This window comes from Cryptomeria japonica, chromosome 11 (genome assembly GCF_030272615.1).
Source record: "Cryptomeria japonica chromosome 11, Sugi_1.0, whole genome shotgun sequence".
NCBI lineage: Eukaryota > Viridiplantae > Streptophyta > Pinopsida > Cupressales > Cupressaceae > Cryptomeria > Cryptomeria japonica.
Window position 1 is genome coordinate 266,301,941 of NC_081415.1, and position 12,823 is coordinate 266,314,763.

Consider the following 12,823-nt stretch of genomic DNA (forward strand, 5'->3'; position numbering starts at 1 on the left):
GAATTAGTGTTATAGTAAGTGGAAACAAGGTCAATAACATGCTTTTAAAATTGTGTTTCAAACATCTTGGACAAAGATCTGAGAACAATGATTGTTATTTGTTTTTATTAAGCACTCAAGATAACGCTAGAAAAACAAATCCAGTACATGTTAATATAAATCATGTGCGGCACTAAAACAAAAGTTAAATATATCAAATACAAATTTGTTGGACAGATTTGTCACATTTACAGATACAAGTTCAGCATAAAAGTACGAACATTTAAATCAGTATATTTCTAAAGCCACAACCTATGTATAGCTCGATGGATGAAGAAAGAACACAGCTAGACATGGAAAATAAAAGGGGACAGAAGGAAAGGAAATTCCTATCACATCTACATAAACAAGTATTACACCATAAATGTCATGCTTTCTTTCGACTAGAAATAACCTGTGACTAGCCTTAATTAGTGGATAAAATTTCAAATTCAGTTTCCAAATATGTTTCCTTTCAAGTCAAGATAAGTCCCAACCAAGTATTTGGCAGAATACTTGCTGTGAACAGATCAGGCGAGCTATTGAGAACTACATGTAAGCGGAGATAAATTCTTCAAATGCATCAGAGAAAATGCAAGATAATAACATCAATTACATATGCATGAACTTTATAGTCAATCTTGAAACAAGGCACAAATGCTACCAATAAGCAAAGTAGCTGTACAAATGTTTCTTCAAGAATTTGGAGGGCTATCTAAGATGCCTACTGCCCCCAGCCATTCCAGTACTTCCTTAGCTGAATACAAGACGATGCATTAACTTATATGCATCCTCATGTTTTCCATGCAACAAAAAAAATCTGATCCAAATAATCAATATATTTAACATGCAAATTACAGCCCTTTTACCTCTTTGCAGGCTTGAAATTCAAATCCAAATTCCCTGGTAGCCTTCATTGCAAAAGATCTGTTTTAGCCCTATGCCAGAGCAACAACCAAAAGACAGTTCTCCACGAGATCTTTATGCAGGCTCTAGCTCACCCTAAAAGGGTGGTCATTACCTGTATCCATTGCATAGTTGAATATTCCTGGATTACATCATTTCAATAATTCAAACAGTTGATTACTCTGAAATAAAGGACTTGACATTGAAGCAAAAAAATTATTTGAATATTTGTCTTTCGGCAATGCCCAACAAGTGTCTGAATATATGAATGTGGTAAATCAGGCTACCTTGACTTGTAATAGCACTACTCTATGTTTCCCAGGAAGGACCAATGACTGTTAACACTCTTGCACAATACAACTCAAGAACTCCACACAGAACGGAAAAAAATGTTAAGTTGTGATGGTATGTATCCCCTTTATAAAAATTGAACTGTTAAGTATAGGAAACAAATATATCATACACTCTGAACAAACATATATAAAACCATCTTTGAGATTGCCATGAAGAAAAACTGAGTGCAAAACCTCAAACGGCTCCACATTATGTTTCTAAAATTCAAAAAATTTACTGCATCACCATGAGATGGTAAAAGAACACGTGCTCTCCTCAAGACAAAACAGGAGGTACTTCAAAAATTGTCTCAAATGTTGAATGGCATCCACCCAATTATCGATACAGCCTTCAAGGACAATCTCGACTAGCTTAATGATCCCACCTTTTGCATCTACACCTGAGAAGAAAATAAAAACCTATGCTATGTGTACGCATTCAATGAAGATTAAATGTCCCTCATAATATCTGTCACGTCCCAAGACCCCAGTAAACATGAATTCACGGTAAAAGTTATCGTGGGAGCGTGAATTGCAACACATAACAGCATCCACACCCTCCATATTCATTGATATGGTCATGCTGTTGGACATTTGATCAGCAGGCATTCATTATATAGATACTATACAACTCAACCCAAAGAGCAGCAGCAAATTGGCTGCACAAATTACATGGCAATTTACCTCAGCCTCAAACGGGAAAAAATAATAATAATCTCTCAAACGGGAAAAAATAAATTATCTTCTGAATGATACTAAAGTGCAACAATGAACAGGCATGCCATGCAAAAACTATAGATTATCTCAGTCAGGGCTCGCCATTAAAAAAAGAACGAAGCCGTTCTAAAAGTCCTTGCTTCACTGAATCTGGAAGTTGTCGAATAAGTGCATCTTTGATATTGTGTATCAGCACCTTCCTGCATAAGAAAAGAAAGTACGTGTCAAGTTAATAGATAAACTTTCTGAATCACAAATTATGTTGCATTAAAAGAATGATGATGGTAAACCAGAAAATAGCCACAACATCAACCAAAATGTTGAATAAAATTGGTGTACAGCTGATGAAACAATTCTACATGCCCACATAAGAACAAATTCTAAACATTTCATAAAAAGATGAGGATAAAATTTCTTAAAAATCCAAAAACATCTCTTTATAAATTGAAATGCTAGAATGATTTCCTATGATCCCTCTCAGTTCCTACATGGTCAATCACTACCCGCATCTCCTATTTTGTGTGACCCTTGGAAGTACTATTCTAATCCACAATCTCAACAAAAAGTTTCAAGAAAAATAGCATGCAGCTGATGAACTAATTATACATTCCCAAATAAGAACAAATTCCATGTGTTTCAGAAAAATATATTAACAAAAAATTGAAAGCAATCAAAACCATCTCTATAAATGAAATGTAGAATTCCTGTGTTCCCTCGCTCAGTTCCTACATTGTCAATCTCACCTACATCTGCTTTGTGTGACTTGGAATTACTGTTCTAAGTCTTGCATTTACATAGTTGCAGCAAAGCAGAGGCATGCACTAAGAGCAACTAAGGAATTATGATCTTCAAAGATGAAAAACAATGCAAGGAGGCTCAGAAGGAAAAAACTTGCCATCATTGTGGAAAATAAGAACATATGAAGAAACACTTCACAAGGTTAAAAGATGAGAACAAGCATTGCAGGTGGCTTATGTCCTGTATGGGAAAATGTCAATGTGGCACTTAATCATCAATTGACAGATATTAACAGGTACACAATGCCACAGCTTAGCATGCATGGAACAAATACCAAGCTCAATTATCTGAGAATTGACTTCCACTCTCTATGATGACTATGGTCATTTAAGGCTTGTCACATCACATATTGGGAACACAATCATAGGGTATTGTCTTGATGAATCAAGGATCATATGGCCCAGACCACGAGTCCCATGGTAGATTTTGATCAAACTTATTTATTTTAGAGTTAAAAGGCTCAGAACTGTTGTTCCATGGAAAATGTTGTTGATGGCACTTTGGTGTTTTACCAGACTGAATTGCTTTTAGAGCATGTGCACATTGCTTAGAGCTTGGCGTTATTAACTTCTTGCTCAGTTTCACAAGTTGCTTCAGCATTAGGTCATCATTAACAGTTACTAGATTCCCTATGACACCCTTGTCTTGGGCGTGCGTATGACAACCTCATGTTTCCTATGTATTATGAGTACCTCATGGTTCCTCTGTCTCTGTATTATTAGGAGTCTTGAATAAGAAAGACAAATTTTGTAAGATAGCAATTACTCTTCCGTTTGGTGCTGCACTAAGAATGTCTTCACTTGGCCATATCCTTGACATAAAAGAAGGATCATTCCACATGATTGTTTTGTGATAGTCTTTGTCTTGGTTGAACTTAATTCATATAGTTTAATCTTGAAAGAGATTTAAAGGCCTCAAACATTCCATAGACACTTTTCATGAGGTTTTGGAGATTAGCCATATTCTTGGATAAAACGTATAGTTCTGGAGGAGAAAGTTTATGTCATATAAAAAGAGAATATAGTCTTGGATAGAATGTAGGTCTTATTGAATCAGAAGATTGAAGATTGATATACATGGCTAGCTGAGGAAAAAATTCATCAGAAAATCTAGATTTTGCTAGTATGAGTTTTACTTAATACTATTGATGACTCAAGCATTAGATAGCTCAGAAACAAGCAGTTGACCGGATGAAGCAGGAGAATTCTCTGATGGGCGCATTTTAGAGTAAACATCAGAATATGAATGGCGAAGGTGACAGTATAGATGGCAGTGCTTGCACTTGAAGCGTATACTTTCCATAACTAGAGTGCTGTTTCCAAACATTGCCCACAAGCAAGAGATCCAATTTATCAAGCAGAGAGTTTTCAAATCAATACTAACACAAAGAAGCAAAAAAAATTATCAGTATTAACACACACGAGCATCATTTAATGACATTTTCTGCAAGATTCCAAATGCTGCAGTTCAAATAACAATGGGACTGCCAATTTTCCAAAGAGAAGCCTCATCCCAAAATACAAAAAGAGATACAAAAGGCTAATATGAATGCAGACAACTGCTAAAAGATCCTCACTATGACTAGAAGAAGGCTTCCAATACTTTATGACTAGGAGAAAGCCATGTCATCCACTTGGGATATAATAAAAATCTGAAGAATGCAGCAAGAAAACTACCTAAAGGCTTAAGGAAAAAAACAAAGAACTATTGTGGAGAATGAAAATAAGAACAGACTACAGAGTGAGCATCAAAAAGTCACACACAAATCTCATTGCTTAGTCACTAAATCACTAAGTAAACAGATTCAATTATTTGCTCCTTTTCATTTTATGTTCCAAATGTCTAATACATTGACCTTTTTCAAAAACATTTACCTCGAGTACTAAGAGTGTGGTGCTTCTCCATGTTCTTCATAAATTTAATGACTCTTCCATCCATACTAATATATTGTATTCTTAAGTGATCAGCTGCATTCATTTTCTAATCAAGTCCTCCAAGCAAAACACCAGAGGCTGCTCCTGAGTTCAACCTTGAATTGTAATATATTCTACAAACTTGACCCACACCAAAAGAATTTAGGCTATCAAACTTTCCTACCAATTTCACCCTTGTGTGGTTAGTCATTCTCAACTTGAATGCAAACCTTTAACTAGAGAGGCACTCTTGCAAAATCCATAATGCGTGGAACTTTAAAGATCAAAGTTGCTACTCCTAAAATTTTGCCCTTGCAATCCTTTGATGGCTTTGATCTTGCTTGCGATGAATCTCCATAGAATGCAATTGGTAACTTCGAAATAATGTCCCCAAATAATATATATTGTAATTGTGCACCTGCACTTGTGTCTACTTGTAGCTGCCTATAAATTAATTAGACAACTACAATACACATTTCTGTCGCAGAACCAAGAATGACTTTCAAAACAGACTTTTAGTAAAAATATCAAACCAAAATTTTCCATCGGACATCTCCTAGAAACACTCATATTGTCAAACATGCAAATTAACAAAGCCCCAATTTCATTTTCAAATACACCTCCACAAACAATTTAACAATAACATAGAATACCAAGGTGAAATACTGTTCATTCTGCATATCAACCATGCTCTCAAGGCCTTTTTAGCTTTTTGGAGCAAAACATGTAATGGGGCAGCCTGGGGATAAACTATAAATACACTTCTCCAAGCCTACTTTCTCCACTAAAAACTTTAACTTGGTAGATGAGAGGAGATACGGTATATCCCACTTTCTTATTCACAGGAATCTATATGTCTGAAGGGATACAAAGAAAAGACCACTTTATTAGATATCTAATTCCAGCCACAAGTGTCAATGCAGGTAATGTACACTTCCATGGAACTGAAAGAGGATTATGGTATGGAACTGAAAGAGGATTATGGTAATGAACGATAAATTGAAATGTACATGCCTTGCCATTCAGTGCACAATCATTGCAGATGATTAAAATAGTTAATCATATTGCAGGTAACAGTAGATGAAACATGTGGATTTTCTTACAACTTACTGATAATTCAATAGACTTTTTTAGGGATCACATTGGCCAGACTGAACACGATTATATTAATTTTTCTTGAAGATACTAAAATTTCACATTTTTGAGACATAATTTTACTCAAGTATAACATTTAGCCCTTCTAATGCTGAGCTCATTCCCATTTATGTGTTCCTGTCACGTGCATGTAACACAACAAAACTTTCAAATGATAGATTTATGTGTCAAGCCACAGTACTATTCAACTTGGTAGATAAACATCTCAATTGCTGTCATTCTCTCCTGGTTAAACTAAGAATTATAGTTTTAGACTTTTAGTATTTTACATCTCTAGATTTTAGTTTGTATTTTTTATTTGACTCGGGAAAGAAATCCATCATGAAGATTCTCATTTTATATCTATCAACTTGATTCTCATAAGTAGCAAAAATGATGAATATTTCAAAACTGCTTCAAATGATAAAATAACAAGCATTCCATTGTAATGCTTCCCCCAATACAGTACTACTAAAGATTTAAGAGAGAGAAGTAGAGTCTTGTTAAACAGTAACCAAAACAGTTATAAGTTCTATCAAATAGATAAATTGCAAAAAAAAAAGAGATTCAAAAAATGTTCATCGCAGTGTAAGAAAAGTACAAAACCACTCCAACAAAAGATGCAGACAGAAAGGCAAACTGACAGCCAAGCCAGTCTTAATCAGAACAGAATTAACCAGTTCAATACATTATACATAATTATAAGCTAGTATTTCTGAACTCTTTGAAAATGAAAAATAACATTTGCTACCTTGAGAGACTTCTAAAGAATAATAATCCAGGGTTGAAAGGCTAGCACAAAACCATATTAATACTGCATAATTCAACTCTTTCGTAGTCCACCAGAACTCAGATAAAGAATAAATACTAGCAAATAAAGTGATCGAGTACAGCGAAATAACAGTCATTTGTGACTAAGACCAGGCAGCAATAACTTATCTCAGAGAAGAGAAAAACAACATAATTACTTTGATGTAATCTGGAAGTTGTTTTCTAATAAAATTCTTAAAGCTCAGATGATCGCACAGAGAACAGGTGACTAGTACTTGCAGCAAGAACTTATCTCAGAGACGAGGGAAAATCTTAATTACTTTGATGTAACCTGGTTGTTGTTTTCTAACGAAATTCTTAAAGCTCAGAATATCACAAGAGAACAGGTGATTAGTACCAGGCAGCAAGAACTTATCTCAGAGCTGAGAAATGATCATAATTCCTTTGATGTAACCTGGTACATGTTTTCTAATGAAAATCTCAAAGCTCAGATGACTTCACAGAGTACAGATAAATTAAGAATCTTGTCTCGTGATATTAAACATATAAGCGGCAGAACTTGCTTAATGTAAAACATCCAACATATACTTGTGAAATCGCATCTAAAATGTAAACAAAAGCAATATTTTCAAAACATGTCATGAAGAAAATTATTCGCATATTGTCAATGGACACATTAGAAATGCTCACATCTTCCTTATGGTTTTGGTGAGGCTCTATATTAGATCCCATATGATCACTTATTCCCACTACTTCAATCAGATTAGCTTTCTTCACCAAAAAAATGCTTGGATCTACCACAGCTTATTCTTAAAGTTCCCATTCTATTGACCTGTAATGTCCCCACTTTGGAATAGAATTTAACAATAAATAATAATAATTTGGAAATAGGAAAAGTTGCGACTCCCTCAACAATTTGGAAATCAGAAGTGCACATCTGATTTAAATAAGTGCAGATCTGATTATGAAAGGTTATGTCCCTTTCAAAGGGCAGAAATAATGAAGAGTTGCACTCTTTCAAAAGGTGCAAATGTTGAAAGGGTGTGTCTCTTGCCAAAGGGCATGCATGATGAAGAGGTGTGACCTCTCCCTCACATTGAGAGATATAAAGGAAAGGAATCAAAGTATCCAGCAACATCACCATGGATTGGATCGGATCGCAACTGTTATTAAGTTACAGGCAGTAGCATCTTTGTTCTTGGTGGTATGCATGGGGATGTGCTGAATATGCATGCTTAATATATGAAGCCTGATAATGTTGTTATGCAGAATTTAGTAGTAATATTAATATAGACTGCAATATGTATGAGAGACGTACTTAATTTCATATATATTCATAATGCATGAGAAGATAGTATACTTATTGTCTTAATCATGTTATTACTGTCAGTATTTAAGAAGATGGGATTGAGTTGTTTCCAAGAGGGGCAGTCTAAATCCAGCCAATGGGATGATTCCCAAGATAGGGTAGGGATCAGCATCCTGTAAACCTTGAGGGCATAGTCCCAAGATACGGTAAGGGCTTGGATCTGTAAACTTTGAGGGAGCCTATTGAGTTTGGTATCTAAGCACTTGGCAACATAGTCATCTCCTCCTTCCTTAAAACTGGAGTAGTAACAAGGATTAAACTTTGCATTAAGAATTATGGATGATACAAATAATTATCTAATAATAGAATTAATTGCCTAGTAAGGTGGATTGACAATTTATTCATGAATAATTGATAAATTATTTAAAACTATGGAATATCACAGATCTGAATTTTGTTAAGGAAAGAGCTAAAAATAGAGTTGTCTCCTAATCAATTTAGTTTAAGTCATAAGCATATTGGAATAAATTAATTACTGTTATAACAGGCCTCAACTTAGTAGGGGACAATACATGACCACTTTGGTTTTTTGTGCACAATTATTGAATGAACTTCCAACAACTTTTTGGCAAACACAGAAGTAGAAGAAATGGTATGCAAGATATTTCTAAAGATACAAGTACACAATCACAGTCAGCCACCTCTTCCAGCAACTATTGAATGAACTATTCTTACACTTTTTTGGCAACCACAGGAGAAGAAATTGGCATGAAGAGGAAACTCCTCCATACAATTTTTTGGCAACCACGGAAGAAGAAATGGGTTTGGAAGATATTTCTAAAGATAAAGAGTATCCAGTCCAAATCAGTCGATTTAGATGATTAAAAATTGTTAACAGCCACCAAGAAAAACTAGATTTATGAACAAAGTAGATCACAAATAATCCAATTCAGCACATACCTGATATCAATATCAGTGCTCGATAAAGGCATCTGATCAATGCGTGCTCTCTTGCTCACGCGCATGGCATCTCGTACATTATCGCACCAGCCACATGATTCTAAATGTTCTCTTGCTTCTTGGCAAATACTGAACAAGGAACATATGTATATTGTAATTAACATTATAGTATATATTTAATGATATAGAAAATCTATATGTATCAGAATTACGAACATTGTAAATTGCTCAATGGTAGACTAAATATTTAAAAACATTGCCAAAAAAAAAAAAAACACCTGGTCAATAACCTAACTAAATCACCTTCTCTAATTACAAAGCTTTCAACCAAAATTAAATGCCTAATGGAAATAATAAGAAAATAATAGATCACTCTAGACATAGTCCCAGACCATCCCATTATTTCCCGTATTCCTTTCCATCATAAGATGCCCACAGAAGGTCTTGCAAATTATGTTTACATATTCTACAAAATAATTCAAGCTCTTTTATAGATCCAGGAGTAGAAGCTGCATCTCAACAGAATCTATTACTGTTAATCCCTTGCTTTATGCCCCTTCTGGAATTGAGGAACAGCACCCTTTGCAGTTCCCCTGCACTACCATACTATTACCATCATAGACTCATCATATTTGTTGCAAGGCACTCATTAAATGGCTCTTCATATTCTCGAGATAAGATTATTCTTTTTCTATCATGAGAAACTCATTATTCTTTTTCTATCATGTGACACTCTCACTTGACACACCTATAAGCTGTACATACATCCCCAACTAGATCTGAATACAAAACACAGAGCAGAGCAGAGGTGATAGACTTCATATTCTGAATACAATTGGTTAATTTAAGAGCTCTTATACTGTCAAAATTCCATTAAGAGAAGCATTGATGAAAAATTCATAATTCCATAATGTTCTTATGCCACCAAGCACATCACAAAGGCCAAAAGGACTTCTGGTACTGGTTGTGTGGCATTTACAAGATATTTAGTTAACACGGCCTTGCATTGGGTATCATCTTTAACACCTCAAATCTATTACGCAGATTGATCCATTCTGTTAAGCATAAAAGGCTGGCAGCCAATAAAACAGACAATCTATACATCCATTCCAATATTTACCTCTTGTCACACTCCTTTGTAGACTGCAACAAGGGACCTAGTAAGCTTTGGAATGTGCAGAGTGAGATGAGTGACATTAATGCATCCATTAATGCACAGATACATTTAGGCATTCGCCACTGCATCATCATCAGACTCTAAGACTTTAGTTAGCCGGTGTACCCAGTCCAATTATCATGATTCTCAAAGGGGCCTTGATAATATTGAATTCTGATTTCAGGAGAATAATGATGATGTTGTTGATAGCATGTAATGCTATGGATGCAATTATTTTGATGATGAAATTATATCGATGAACATTTTGAGATATTGCAGCAATACCAATGTATTGCTTCTATAGTAATGAAAACTTCCTCTTTGAAATTATTTTGGAGATGCAAATATTAATAAAGACATTTTTGGATTTATATGTAGCCAAATATATGTCTGTACTTTTTTAATCTTGTATCCAAATTACTGGGTCCTGAAAATTAGCCACACTCTTCTCAGAGTTTTAAAAAATTAGGTGCAACTACATCAGATACCATATCAATATCTGTGTCCGTGCAACATTTGGTATTGTACTGGATCAAGGGAGATGGACATTTACTTTGAGTCTCTTTGCAAGCTCTATGTGATGAACTCATGTAAAGTTAGGGACCGAGGTGCGTGATGGGGTGAAGTTCAACAATGTAGGTTAGCAGCCATAATATTGAATGAACATTTCCAGACTTAGAAAATGCAAGGGTCTATTGAGAGGAAGAAAGTCACAATCCACATTGGATCTAGCAATACTCATAAGTCATAACCGTATGGAGTCTATAGACAAGTTAACAACCAAAACGCCAATTTATTTATTTATACTGGAAAATGTTGATGCATGGTATCTGAGGTGCAATCACTGCTTGTCATGCAAAATACCACAAAGATAAACAATGCAGGATAGCCTATCAGCAAACTTCATAAAACCGTGCATACCTTTCTGCTAGGTCAAGTTGATAAAATTTTAGATGTAAATTGTTGCAAGGCATTTCCTTAATTTTAAGATTTTTATTGGGAAGGTCAACACTACATGCTTGAGGGTTTCAAATCCCTGCGAAGTTGGTATCATCTCACAGAATGGATAAGAGATTTTTCTCAGAAAGCTCCAGCATTTCTTAATAATGTTACCAGCTTGGTGCAGTTGCTGGGACAGAACATGAGAATAAATGAGCAAGAGATGAAAATATATGTAAAGTTCAAATTGTCAAGAAAAAAATCAATAGGGGTTCACTATTAAAAGGGATACCTGACATGTTATTGAAATAAAGTATTGGCTTTGTAGAATCAAACAAGATAACAATTTTATTAGGAAAAAAATTATAAGAACTGATAAAATATATTGACTAGAGGTTGAACCTGCAATTCAAATACCATCTGATTTGTATTTGCCCAAAAGACATTCCAAAAGTGGCATCTAATACTCATGACAGCCTCCATGAATTCAAGGTCTTACCCTTTTGGACTTACAAACGCATCTAAGATCTTTCAATCTAGTATGAAAAGTATTTTTAAACACAAATGTCAAGAAATATGTGCTTATACATTTCAACAATATCCTATGTTTTCTATATTGGAAGAAAACAAATACTATGCAACAAATTCTAAATGTAGTTTACAGTGGAAATTCTAATGAAAAAGATATATTGATCTTGTTCTCTCTAATCAATCTTCTGAATGTTGAACATGAAAGTTAATAAAGATATGTTTGCATACAATTTATTGATGAAATATTTGATAAATTGCACAGCAGAAATTATTCAGCCAAGTTGGACTTTCATTCTGAGTACTGTATCACTCGAATCTGACCACAGATGTTCCAAAAACAGCATTCCAAATATATGGTCACTACACCTTTAATGATATGGCCTTAGGATTTAGTGATGCATCTTTGACATTTCAATCTGCCATAACATTATTTTGCATACATCTTAAAATATTTTGATCATAGTTCTAAGCTTTTGACATATCTTAAAATATAATAACGCCTGAAAAGACAATCGTCATTCTGCCAACAACTTGTCAGTATTAAAAGAAAACAGGAATCATGGAAAATAAGTCTAAGAGTAATTTCATTTTCATCAAAAAGTTCAATATTTGGAATATATCATTTCAGTGAAAGGTGTTAAATCCAGCCCTACCAAGAAAAAACAAAAAAATAACAAAAGGACAAATTGAGAACCTGAGAACAATTCAAAATTGAGGATTCCTTGTCTTAGCTAGTTATTATCAATGCCTGGCAATAAATCTTGCTAGGCAGTAGCACCCATAGGAGAATCAATGAAGAAATACTCATTCATGTAGACAATGGAGGACAAATAAACATTTCAAAAATCATAGGCCTTAGGAAACAACTCCACCACTAGGCACACCAAATTTCTTAGTCACCTATCATCAAAAATGATACTTCAAGCTTCCAGTAGAAACAATAATAATGCAGGGTTGTCACCAAAAGCTTTTAGTATCAAGAAGCTAAGTCAAAGGAGAAATCATCATCCATTGAAATTGCTTGATATTTGTGACACAGTATGTCACTATTTTTGGTAAAGTTATTATGATTTACGTACTTCAATTTTTCTGCCTTCATTAAAATATTTTTCTCAAGTCCATACAATTTATTTATTTCATTCGGTTCTCTTTTTTTGCGATGTCTACATTAATTCTTTTAGTGATGATATTCAGTGATCATAAGATTTGTTGTCCAAGCAATGCTGAGGTTCCTTCAATTTTCCACCAACAGTACTGCTGCATGAATAAGTGCAACAACAATTGCACCATTTGTCACATGGGTACAGTTTTGATAAGCTTCTTCTAAACTATTCCTCCA

At 34.5% G+C, this 12,823-nt stretch overlaps 1 protein-coding gene across 3 annotated transcripts in view; it reads right to left on the reverse strand.

Annotated features, from left to right (window-relative positions):
• Window positions 1-1,316: 1,316 nt before the first annotated feature.
• The window catches only part of LOC131069723 (ubiquitin carboxyl-terminal hydrolase 25), a 53,972-nt gene continuing 42,465 nt past the window's right edge, over window positions 1,317-12,823 (reverse strand). For 2 of the 3 annotated variants that reach the window (XM_058005256.2, XM_058005257.2), the window contains exons 7-8: window positions 8,859-8,987; window positions 1,317-2,173 (exon numbers count right to left, since the gene is read on the reverse strand). In XM_058005256.2, coding sequence (XP_057861239.2) covers window positions 2,065-2,173; window positions 8,859-8,987 — 238 coding nt within the window. In that variant the 3' untranslated portion in view covers window positions 1,317-2,064. The remainder of the gene's footprint in view (window positions 2,174-8,858; window positions 8,988-12,823) is intronic. The other variant, XM_058005258.2, reaches the window with a different exon arrangement.